The sequence below is a fragment of the Tupaia chinensis genome, unplaced genomic scaffold, assembly GCF_000334495.1.
Source record: "Tupaia chinensis unplaced genomic scaffold, TupChi_1.0 Scaffold000492_1, whole genome shotgun sequence".
Lineage (NCBI taxonomy): Eukaryota > Metazoa > Chordata > Mammalia > Scandentia > Tupaiidae > Tupaia > Tupaia belangeri.
Window position 1 is genome coordinate 540,058 of NW_006160004.1, and position 12,041 is coordinate 552,098.

The 12,041-nt window shown below is 51.5% G+C and overlaps 1 protein-coding gene across 2 annotated transcripts in view; it reads right to left on the bottom strand.

The window, feature by feature from the left end:
• Positions 1-12,041, bottom strand: part of ABCG1 (ATP binding cassette subfamily G member 1) — a 74,741-nt gene that overhangs the window by 18,597 nt on the left and 44,103 nt on the right. For both annotated transcript variants that reach the window (XM_006156368.3, XM_006156367.3), the window contains exons 3-5: positions 6,277-6,394; positions 3,816-3,948; positions 1,048-1,102 (exon numbers count right to left, since the gene is read on the bottom strand). In XM_006156368.3, coding sequence (XP_006156430.1) covers positions 1,048-1,102; positions 3,816-3,948; positions 6,277-6,394 — 306 coding nt within the window. The remainder of the gene's footprint in view (positions 1-1,047; positions 1,103-3,815; positions 3,949-6,276; positions 6,395-12,041) is intronic.

Consider the following 12,041-nt stretch of genomic DNA (forward strand, 5'->3'; position numbering starts at 1 on the left):
ACTGCTTGTGTGTGTGTGTGTGTGTGTGTGTGTGTGTGTGTGTGTGTGTGTGGAGGGGGTAGGTCTTTGCTATAGGGCACGTGTGCTTGCCAGAAAGACAGAGAGAGACAGAGAGACAGAAAGTGAGAAATCACCTCCCCCCAGGGAAGATGGCCACGCCGCAATCCCTTTTCCTTCATTCTCCTCTTGGGTTCTTGGGCACACATGCAAGCACACCTGGCATGAGTTTAAGCCACCAGGTCTGGTACTCGAACTGTGGTCAGCTACATGGGAGTCCAATGACATAGCCATTACTCCAGCTGCTGGTCCCTCACCAACTTCTATCTTACTGAAAATGCCAGGAGTGATGGTGGGAGAGTGAGCAGGAGGGAAGTCAAGTCCTGTCTGTACCACGTATAACACGGTCTGGTCATCCTCTCCCAAAGGTGGCTCTCTGGTGCCCCCCTCTGGATCTGCCTACCTGTATCCCCTTTTGTTTTGAGGGGCTTAGAAACAAAGAAACAAAAAAAGTGGTCATAGGGATTAAAACGTCTTAGTCATCCTAGAAGCTTATTTATTTTCTTTTTTAAAAGGCTGGTTAATAACACGTAAAAACCACATTTCTTCTTGCAAGTATATGTGGGTGGAGGGTGGTTATTTTTAAATGAATGACTAACCACCGTCATTGTCAGTGTTTTGTAAAAATCAGTTTAATAAAGTGTATTAAACACTAAAAGGCGCAGCATTTGGTCCAGCTCTGAAGTCAGCAACTTGTGGTCACCTGAATCCTCGGGCCACCGTCTGGCTAGGTCCCTGCTACTTCTGCGTGGCTGCCCTGAGTTTCAGAATCAGAGTTGGGATGTATGCTCTGGAGCTGCCTCTCTTGGAGCCTGATGTTGCAGGCCATCTCTGGTTGCTCCAGGCCATGGCACCCTGATGTCCCCTTCCCCACTGACACAGAAGGCCAAGTGAGAGCAAATCCGTGTGCAAAAGCCAGTGCCGAAAATCCCCACCACATATACTTCCCAGGTGGGCTTCATGCACTGTCTGCACCCCAAAGCGACGCACTTACCATCTCCCTTCTGCCTTCATCCTTTTCCTGAAGCTTCAGGTGGGCAGACACCTGCAGGGACAAGGACGAATGTGTAAGCAGAATGGATGGCTGAGGTCAGGGCAGCCCTCACATGCCAAGGCATGGGCCCTGGGCCCCAGCGGTTTCCTGAGCTACCCAACTGCAGTGGAAAACCCAAGGAGGTCCTGGCTCTTCACTCCCCTTGGTTAATAAAGGTAGGGTCATGGGAAAAGAATAAATGGCTAAGAGGTTTCCCATTATTTCAGCTGAACTCTCGCTATGCCCACGAGGGAAGCTAAACGTGCACAGTTCAGAGACAAGGAGCGCCCAGGCATACAGGGCTTGAAGATCGTCCTGGGCTAGAACTGGTGGTGTATGTTCAGGAATTTCACAACGTACTTGCTAAACCATTGGCAGCTTGAAGTGAACCATAGTGAGAGTATTTATACCATGGAAATTGGCTGTTTTGGTTGTAGTATTTTTTTTTTTTTTTGAGGTCCTGTTTACCAGCACACCCTTAGGCCCTGGGCCCTGCTTGGTAAAATTCTGAGTAGAAATCACCACGCCCAGTTTCAGCCTTGGTTCTGACTTTAGGGGCCTTGGGCAAACATGGAGCCTCGGTTTTCTCATCGGCACAATGGTGAGGTTGTGCATTACAGTGGTAACCCACCTCACTAGCTACTGAAGTTGCTGCAAAAATCAAACAAGAGCTTGAGAAGCAGGGGCAAGTGGCAAGGCGGTCACAGGCCCCACAGTTTGACAGGGCCAGGCCCATGTCACCTTGGCAGAGCTAGCTAGGGGTCATGTGACACTGGGCTGGGTGTGTAAGTGGTTGTGAGAGTCTACACAGCTGCATCTGACTTGTGACTAGGATTCAGGAAATAGGGCCCACGATCATCCTATGTATAAGAAATGATCTTGAACCATCAAATGTATGATGTCCCAAAAGGAAGAACTAAAGCACTTCCTTAAGGTATCATGAAATTCTCAAAATCAAATTGAGGGGGGCCAGCAGATGGCATAGCAGTACATTGCTGGACTCCCACATGACTGACTGTGGTTGGAGTCCTGGATCTGGTGGCTTGAAAATCAAGCCAGGTGCTTGTGCGTGCATGCCCAAGATCCCAGGAGGAAAATAGAGAAGGGGTTGCAGCATGGCCATCCCCCCTGGGGATGATTTCTCACTTTCCCTCTCACTGTCTCTGTCCCTCTCACTCTCTCTCTCTGGTGAGCACATGTGCCCTAAGGTAAAACCAACCCCCCCCCAAAATCTAATTGAGGGCCCCATGGTGGCACAGAGGTCACATTCTGTGAACACCTGGTCACACTCTGTGAAATTGATCTGCATGGGGAGGTTCCAGGTACTTGTCCAGAGACATCCGTGAGTACGCCAGGTATGTGTGCACCTATGATCCCGGGCTACTGAGGCTCAGGGAGAGCACAGCCTCGGGACCTTGTTGCTTATGGAAAAAATAAGCTTAAGAAAAAGCTAATTAAATTTAATTCTGAAAATAGATGTATTTCATAGCAGAATCTGCTGACAAGGTTAGGACAGCAGGCCTTACTGTGTCTGCAAAAGAAAATCTGAGCCAGAAAAGCAAAGCGAAGATTCTCAAACAAGCACCCTCTATCGAGTGGAATAATTCACCAAGCAGCTAAACTTGGGTTACCCCAGATGCAGGAGCAATTGGGAGATCCAAAAGGGTGAGTACAAAGCTTGCATTTATCACATGCTGGGAACCATGAGCATCAGAGTAGAGGAAACCCCGGTAAGAGACTGCTTCACGGTGCCTCCTTGCAACCTAAGCCCATGTCTTATCAGGATGCCCAAATGGAGGCCCAGCAAGTCCCTGAGCCCACCTGGAGGGGCTGGGCCTTGCAGAAAAATGCCTCCACCTACAGAACACCCAGGACTAGGGAGGGCAAGTGAGAACAGCCCTGCAGGGACCTCTCTTTTCACTTTCCAACCAGGCAGGTGAGGTAACACAGGATTCTAAAAATGTAACCTGCTTCTCTTTGTGGAGCTAGGAGTCCCTGAAAACTGCCCCATGTGAGACTCTCTGGCATGGTCAGAGAAAGCGCTGCCCAGTCCGAGTCAGGAAGATAGCACTGGATCAGAAAACAAGGCGACATTCCTTCTGCTCACAAAGCTCAGAGCAGGCTAGGCTGACAGCATCCCCAGGTCTACGTGGGACCTGGAAGCCAGGAACTCTTCACAGTGGGTATGGAGGAAGTAGAAAATCAAACAGCCCAGTGCCCCAAACCAGCCACAATAAGCAGCCAGACTGTTCAAAAATCCTTTAACGGAGGTGCCGAAGGGCCAAGGAAACTCCCTCAAATCCTGGAGTTAGCCACAGAGGAGAAGATGCTGGGGAAGACTTTCTAGGACTGAGAAACTGCGGTAACTGTGTTGTAACTGGCATCACTGGTTCCGTGGCCTCACGTGGCAGGCAGATGAGTAGAAAGACCCTAGAAGCCCTAATGAAGCACAGGTGAGCTGGGGGTTGGGCCAAAGACACAGGATGACTTGAGGATGACCACCAGGTTGTAAAGGCCTCCAAGGGAACAGGATTGTGGTTCCCTAGAAATGGTCACCCACATGGTTTGGGTCAGTATTTTTCAGAAACTCGACTGTACCAGGGTCCATCAGAACTCATGGTCTCAGGGACTTGTGTTCGATGACACTATACAATCATCGAGGCTGGGGTTGGCTGCCCAGGAGAGGGAGGGGTACTGACCACGTGGCGAGGGGAGGGACACTCACCATCATGGCCTCCTGCACGGTGAGGTGCGGCAGCAGCATGTCGTCCTGCATGATATAGCAGGACACCTTCCGGAAGCAGCGCAGGTCCCGGGGCAGGCCATTGATGAGCACCGCCCCTTTCATGCCAGTCTCCCTGCAGAGCCAAGGACAGAGGAAGGTCAGTCCCACACCCCCTTGCTCCTCTGTCTTCAAGGCCTAGAAGGGGAGAGTCAGAGAGGAGGGCTTTTCTGCAGCAACTTCCAGCTGAACCACTTGCCCCAGAGATATGAAGGGGTAGGAAGGACCTGAGACCCAGAAAATGCCACAGCAATCTAGACGAAAAGATTACACAGAGACAGTGCCCAGCAGGTGTGCTGGTCCCCTGGCCTAATGGTTAAGGGAGCTGGATCCTACTTGGCTGACTGCAGTTTAAATCCTGGTCCTGGTGGCTTGAAAAACACATGAGGTACACAAGTGCAGGTGCCTCAAATCCTGACAGAATAGAGAAATAGAGACAGGATTATGACATGACCACACTCCATTAGGGGGTGCCTGCCCTCTCCCCATTCTCTCCTGTGAAGTTCTATGCTTTCTGGAAAAAATAGAGTACCCAATAAGGAAGAAGAAGCCATCTATGAGGCCTCCGTGGGGCATGTGCACACTAGGCTCCTATACAAGAACACACAGGGGTGCTACTATCTGCAACCATGAGGTCAGCTGTGCACTCCGTGGCTGTGCAGGGCTTTGCCACATAACCACCGTGCATATAGTCCAGAATGCCCCAACTGCCTCAAAGGCTCAGGACCTCCACAGTCAGGACTAGAGGGCACACAGCAAGGTCTTTGGCTCGGTGCTGCAAAGACAAAGTGACCCTGGACCCACTTAGCTCAGTGGGTGGTATTTCTCTACTGGGACAGTGCCCTCTGACCTCAGGTGCACATGCCCGTATGAGTATGCAGCATAGCCTCATGGCCATGGCCACATGCAGTCACTTGTTTATTGCAACCCACTGTGTACCTCTGCTACCTGCTGCTCTTCCAGGAGCATGACGCAGCCCAGGAGGTGGTAGGTACTACAGGCGACTTGCCTTCACACCCTCTAAGGACCCTTTCTCTAGCCCTGTCTCCTAGATGCTACAGAGAACAGAAACACAGCAGAGTCAGATTATGGAGATTAATAAAACCATGCTTGGCTTGCAACTTCCTCAGCCCATTTGGGCCTTCAGGGGAGGTCCCTTCTTTCCTCTAGGCAGGTCACTGGGATCCCCCAGATCCCCAGGATGAAAGACCCCACTGTCTCTGGGCTGCCCTCTGCAGTCAGGAAGTCCTTGCTCCCTCTGGTCATCCCGGAGTTGTGGCTTGCAGCCCTGCGACCCCCGCGGAAACGCCCCACCCTCCCATGCTCTCGCAAAACTCTGGGTGTTGAGAGATTGGCTTTGGCCTTTAGATGTGATTGTAACAGGCAGGAATTTGTCATTGACAAGATTTTTTTAAAATCCTGATTTGTGACATTAAGGAATCATTCAGAAATTCTAAGGAAAAGAGGTTTGTCATTTTTTTCAGTAGATTACATTAAAACAAACTTTAAATTTAACAAATAGAACCATGGGGACTGAAAAGCCCTGGCTTTAAGAAAGCATCTTAAAAACATTCAAGCCAGTTGGTGGTGCAGTGGTTGAGGCAGCTGGATTCCACATGGCCACCTGCGCGGTTCAAGTCCTACACCTGGCAGCTTGAAAAACACACTAGGCATGTGTGCATGCATGTCCAAAATTCTGAGAGGAGAACGGAGAAGGGATTGTGGTGTGGACATACCCCTGGAGATGCTTCCTCACTTTCTCTCTCTCCCTCTCTCTGAAGAGCGCACATGTCCTATAGCATAATTTAAGAAAAAAAAAAAAAGGCACACTTCTAAAGACTAGTTTTCTAATAAATCACAGACAACACTGGCCATGACCACTGGCATTTGGTTCTATATTTCTAAATAACGAAGAGCATCACAAACCCAGTCAGACAGTTCTCATCCTCTTCTAGAAATGCCTGGTTTTACTTTCTGACTTGTACTCACATTGATTTTTCAGAGTTTTCCGCATTCCTGTCCCCGACCTTGACTTTCCTACTTCCTCCTGACCCGGAAGGACTAGCAGAGGCTGAGCCATTCAGGATGCCTCCCTGACGAGCTGCCTAGTGGCCTCTCCCCTTAGCATGCAGCATCGGTTCTCCACCCACTGTGGGGTCATGGGCAGGTGCAGACCTCCAATGCCATTCCCCTCCGAGACCATTTCCTTCACAGACGCCAAAGCTTCTGGGTGCTAGGCCCACCCCGGGCTTCACTGGAGCCTATGTGCACAGAATCTTAAGAAGCCGCTGTTGTTGACAACAGAAGGCTCACAGGGAAGGGCTGACTGAAGAGGCTCCATTGTTCGTGCTATAGGCCTGACAACTGGATGGGCGCTGTGCCTGCCAGGGCAGGGTTTGCTCACCTGTATCCGGCCAGAATGTTCATGAGTGTGGATTTCCCAGCCCCCGAAGGACCCATGATGGCCACCAGCTCTCCACTGTTGAACTTTCCAGAGATTCCTTTCAGAAGGGTCTTGTAGCCTGCAAAAAGCCCAGATCACATTCACAGATGTATCTCCTTACACGCCAATGCATATATGCAAACACGCAACCACATTTGACAGCAGGACTGGGGCCAAAGGCACTATTTTTGATGCCACAATATAAAAAACTGCATTCTAGAAAAGAAAATGAGCCTTGAGTCTGTTTTTAAAATATCTTTGTTGGGACCAGCAGTTGGCATAATAGCTATGTCACTGGACTCCCATGTAGTCAATCTCAGTTTGAGTCCTGGACCCGGTGGCTTAAACTCACATGGGGCGTGTGTGCATGCGTGCACAAGATCCTCAGAGGAGAATGGAGGAGAAGGGAATGAGGCATGGCCATCCCCCGGGGGGTGATTTTTCGCTTTCTGTCTCTCTGTCTCTCTCTGTCTGTCTGGCGAGTGCACGCATACTATAACAAAAACCTCTCCAAAAAAAAAAAAAAAACACTTTGCTTCCTCGATTGCATTTCCCAAGTTACAGTCATGATAATGAGCAGCATGTGTACAATGCTTTAAAGCTTACAAAGAGCATTCTCATACACCATCTCATCTGGGAGGAATCTGCCACTCCCTTTCACATGAGGAAGTGGTGTCCTGTGAGCTGGGTGACTAGCCCAGGGCTAATCGTGTGAGCAGACCAACCTCCCACTGCACCCCAACCAGTTGCTCCTTCCGGACGGAGTACATACACACCTTTATTAATTACCTAAGTCACTTCTCATCACATTTACAAATTTTTTTTATACTCTAAGTATTTATATAAATATAAATTATGTATATACAATGTACTTATAAATAACCATTCTATAATTAAGTAATCAATACATTATTAATTCCATAATTAATAATTAAGGGTTTACTGTTTTGCAGTCACATCAGATTGCTTTGGAATTTCTGCGAAGTCTCCATCTGACATCTTTGTAAGTGGAAAAAAGCTACACAACCCAAGCAAAGCCACATTCATTTATTTTTTGAGTAGACTGTTTAAATGTGCTATAAAGAATAAAACAGCCGCAACTGGATTCATAAATAGACTCCCGACTCAGAAACATTGCTCAGTGTAGCGTACACTCGGAATGCGCTCTTCAATGATCAAGTATCACACATACAGTGTCGGCTCTCGCACGCAGTGTTTAAAGGGACTTGAGATAGGGCTACGTGGGTACCTGGCCCACTCTCTTGTTATAGACTTTCCCCAGGTCATGGCTGGGCACCCAAACCTGTGTTTGTTAGAGTCCTCCCTAGCCTCGGGGGAGGGTGGCTCTCCCTGCTGTCTTCCTGTCTCTTACAGATGGGACACCTGAACATTCCAACCTGTCACCAGGTACCACTTAATTTGGACAGGGAGTCCCTGAGGCCTTGTTTAAGCAAGGCAGAACTATACGGAAGCAAATGTCAGGAAGCTCGATTTTGCAATTCTGACGCATTGTGGAGAAGAGGGCAGCTCTCACCCTAGAGAGGGTGCAAAGAGTCTTCCTGTGGGAGAAGAGCACCAGAATGGGGCTGGAGGGGGAATCTGGAGAGGCGCTCAGAACTGCCTATGAACTCCCATGATGAGGAGAGCTTAGCAAACATGCAGCATGGGATACTCTAAGGAGATGAGTTGAGTGGAGGTACGGGGAACCCCAAGAACAGGCATCACGCTTGGTCACAGCTGCCCCTCAGGTGATAGATGGACGGAGGAGCTGGGGACAGCAGGGACCCCTTCATGCAAGACTGAGTTCCCAGTGCGGCAGGCTCCTCGTCACGATGGAGCGCTGAGGCTCAGGGCCAGGTGCTCTGGGGAACTGGGCCCCAGGGGGCCCGTATGACATCACCACAGGAGCCTAAATACAGGCACCTGCTCATTACCACCTCTCATCTAGTTGGGCTGGAATCAGGGTTACTTCCGAGCAAACCTTTTCTTAAGCTGCTCCCAAACTAAGTTCAGAGCTGGTTTTCAGCTGGTCCCTCATACAGATGTCTGAGGACAAAAGAAAGGTCACTGAGATGACCACTGGCCACTTGGAGCCTGAGCATAGTCTCCACATGGTCATCACACCCCTAAGGGCACCTTGCACCCCGGGGTTCGAGAAGGCCCCTTCCCTTCCAGAACCTCGGGCTCTCCTCTCTGACTGGCCCAGGTGCTTTTGGCATGGGGTCCATGCTGGGACGTCAGAAGTCAACACTGGCTGGAAGAAACTCACACAGACTCTGGTGCCAGGGTCAGGACCCCAGGAACAGGAGGGGTGGCGAGGCTACGAGCATTCAGCTTTTCTGTGGCAAAGCCGGGTATGGGACACAGGCTGGGGTCTTGCCATCAGAGCCATCAGACTGGCACAGTGAGGCCTGCCCCTGGTGTCAGGCTGGTGGCCATCCAGCAAGGGATGCTGCTCCTGAGACCGACAGTCTGGGAGTGAGGCTGGCTCCCAGGTTAACAGGGACACGTGTGTCCCTGTGTCCCTGTGTGATCCCTCCTGGGGTCTGGCAGTGAGTAGGACACCAAGATCCAGCTCAGAACTGCGTTCTCCAATATTAGAAACCTGCTCTAGTCAAATATAAATAAATAAATAAAACACAACAATTACACTTGCATTTGTAATGGAAGGATTTTAAACGGACACTGGAAACTGGCATCTAGTAAACAGCAGTCTGCGCTGGGGCGGCCAGGTGTGCCAGGTGTGCCAGGTGTGCCAGGCCGAGATGGTGCAAGCGTAGAAGTGGGCCTCAGCACAACACTGAGGGGCGGGAAGACCAGGTGGAGCTTCCCCATTTTAGCAGTTTTCGCGAGGACCGACGTGCGTGGCTCTGTGCTGATGTGATGAGCTCATCTTTTGCTGCAGAGCCTCTTGTTTGGTTGCCCTTCCAGAAATGCAATAAAATGAAGATGGGACCATCTTGACCTCTGTCCTATTTTCCCACCTGTGAACTCTGCTCAGCCCATGAGGTGGCATAATGAATACCTCACCTGCCCTAGTGGGCTCATGTTCCACCGCCCTTGTCCTGTACTGTCCCGGTTGGGAGGGTGAGTGTGCAGGAACCACGAGGATGAAAAGCACCAGGAGCAGGGCCATCAAGTGCCTATCAGTGCCCAAGTTCTGCCTTTAAAACAGCCCCACCAGGACTCAGACCAGAACCTAGATCAGAAGCCAGACCAGAAATCCAAACAGAACTCAGACAGAATCCATAGAACATAGACCAAAACTCAGGTCAGAGCCCAGAACCCAGAGCAGGACCCAGATAGAACCCAAACATCCCAGACCAGAACCAGTTCATTGCTCAGACTAGAATCCAGACAATCCAGAACTCGAAAGTCAACACCAGATCTCAGAGCAGAGCACAGTCTGTAACTCAGAACAGATTTTAACCCAGAGCTCCAGACAAAACTCAAGACCAGAATTCAGAATCTCAATCCAGAAGCATAGACCAGAACCATGGGCCAGAATCCAAACCAGTACCCCAGGCCATAATCTTAGACCAAACCCAGACCCAAGCCAGCTCTGAGTCCATACCTCAGACCAGAACCCCAGCCCAAAACTCAGACAGGGCTCAGACCAGACCCAAAATCCCAGACCAGGACCAGACAGAACCCAGACCAGATTCCGGACCCCAGACAAGAACATACAGACTAGAACCCAGACAGAAGCAGAACTCAGATGAAAACCCTAGACCAGAATCCATGGGAGAGCAGGACCGTCGGCCTCAGTTACCTGGGGGCACTCTCCATTGCTCCTCTGCTGATATCCACCCTGCCCTTCCCCACATTCACCAGCAAGGCTCTATCAGTTGCTCTGTTCTCTCTGAGCACGGCCTGCTAAGAAGTGATGCAGCTCATACCTTCTCAGGGGACATAAACCAATGGTCAATTAACCAGGAGCAAAAAAGCCCCATGTTCAGTCAGGCCCCTGGGAAATGGAAAGAAACATGAGAAGGAGGTCATGCAGGGCCAGAGGGGACAGTGGGGTACAAGCAGGGGCCCAGGGCTCCAGAACTCATTCCCCAACACAGGCAGATTATGTTTCTTCTCGGGGTCCTGCCAGCCACGTGTATGAAAAGGAACTGGCCAAGGCGAATACCTGTGCCCTCTTGGTTACTCTGGAGAGTGAGCAGGCACTGGACGCACCGTGCAAACGCTGTCTTACCACAGAAGGTGGGGATTCAGCAACGGGCACAGCTGGCAGTGCGAGGGGCCAGGCCCATTGCCAGGGAGGGCGACGGTGAGAGGCACAGGAGCCAGCTCTGGGCAGGGCAGGGCTGGATGGCATACCTAAGGGGAAAGAGAAGAGCAAGGGCCTCTGGGTGGTCCGAGTCTGCCTGTCCCTTGATGTCTGTGCCCCAGGATCATGCATACTTGGGGAGAAATGGAAGGTTTGCTGCTCACTATAAAAATAGTGGGGGCAGAATTTTAACCCTGAGCCCCCCATGAAAGTTCTGAGCCTGATCAGACTCCTCTTCAGCAGATTTCATTGTGCCAGTCACCATGAGTCCACTGTCAGATCAAACCCACAGGCCCACTTATGTAGACCAAGGAGGAGCCCTGCCAGAAGGGAAGACCCTAAGGCACATTGGGAAATGATGAGGGGCCAGCTCTGGGCTGTGCTAGACGCCCGCCAGACGCCCACTGACCACAAAGGCTAGCAACATCTCTGGGTATCCCTGCCCAAGGTCCTCTGCCCACACTCACGCCACTGAATGGACCATTTCCAGATGGTCTGAGAAGTCAGCCAGTCACCAGGCAGTCCAGGGTGCCAGCCACAAATGTGTTCTCTCTGTTCTGGGTGCCTGAGCCCCATACCGAGGTGCAGGCAGGGCCGAGCTCCCCTACAGGCTCTAGGGAAGATCCTTCCTGCCTCTCCCAGGCCCTGGCAGCCCCAAGTGTTCTTTGACTTCCAATAGCATCACTCCTGTCTCTGCCTCGTTGTCACGTGGCCTTCTACCCTGTGTGTCCGTGACTATGTCCAAGTTTCCCTCTTCCCATAAGGAGTCACATGGGGTCAGGAGCCCCCTACTCCAGTGCGAGTGTCACCTCATCCTAACCAGTCACACCTGAATAGTGATCCTATTTTCAACCAGCCCATGTTCTTAGGCTCAGGACTTCAGCCTGTCTCTTTGGAGCCACAATTCGCCCATCACAGAGAGCGATGGTGGAGGGAGCAGGAGGTCGCCCTGGGCCTCCGCATGGCACAGGCCTCCAGGAGGGAGGGCTGCATAGCCTGGCACTCTGGGCTCTGCTCTCTGTGTGCAGCCTGCCCTAGAAGCTGAGGCACCTAAGGACCCGAGTGCCCCAGGAAAGGCGCGTGACACTGTTGGCCCAGAGATGAGGCAGCAGGTGCTCCTCGCAGCGTGAGCACCAACGAGCTGGCTCTGGTCCCAAGGAGAAGCGCAGCCAAAGGCCCCGGCCGAGGGTGGGCAGGAGGGGTGAGCCACCCTTAAGTCCTCCACATGGGGGACTCCAGAAGGCAGCGCTGACCTTCTTGTGCTCTGAGCCTCTCTGAGCTTGCTTGGGGAGAATCCCCTGAGGGACTGGAGGACGGACATGGCCATGGGAGGCCAGGGAGAGAGCCAAGAGGCTCAGAGCATGCAGGGCCCCTGGTCACCACCTGCCATGCAGGCAGAGATCCAGGGGCGCTTAAAGCCCCAAGGTCAAAGATGGAGTCTCTGCTC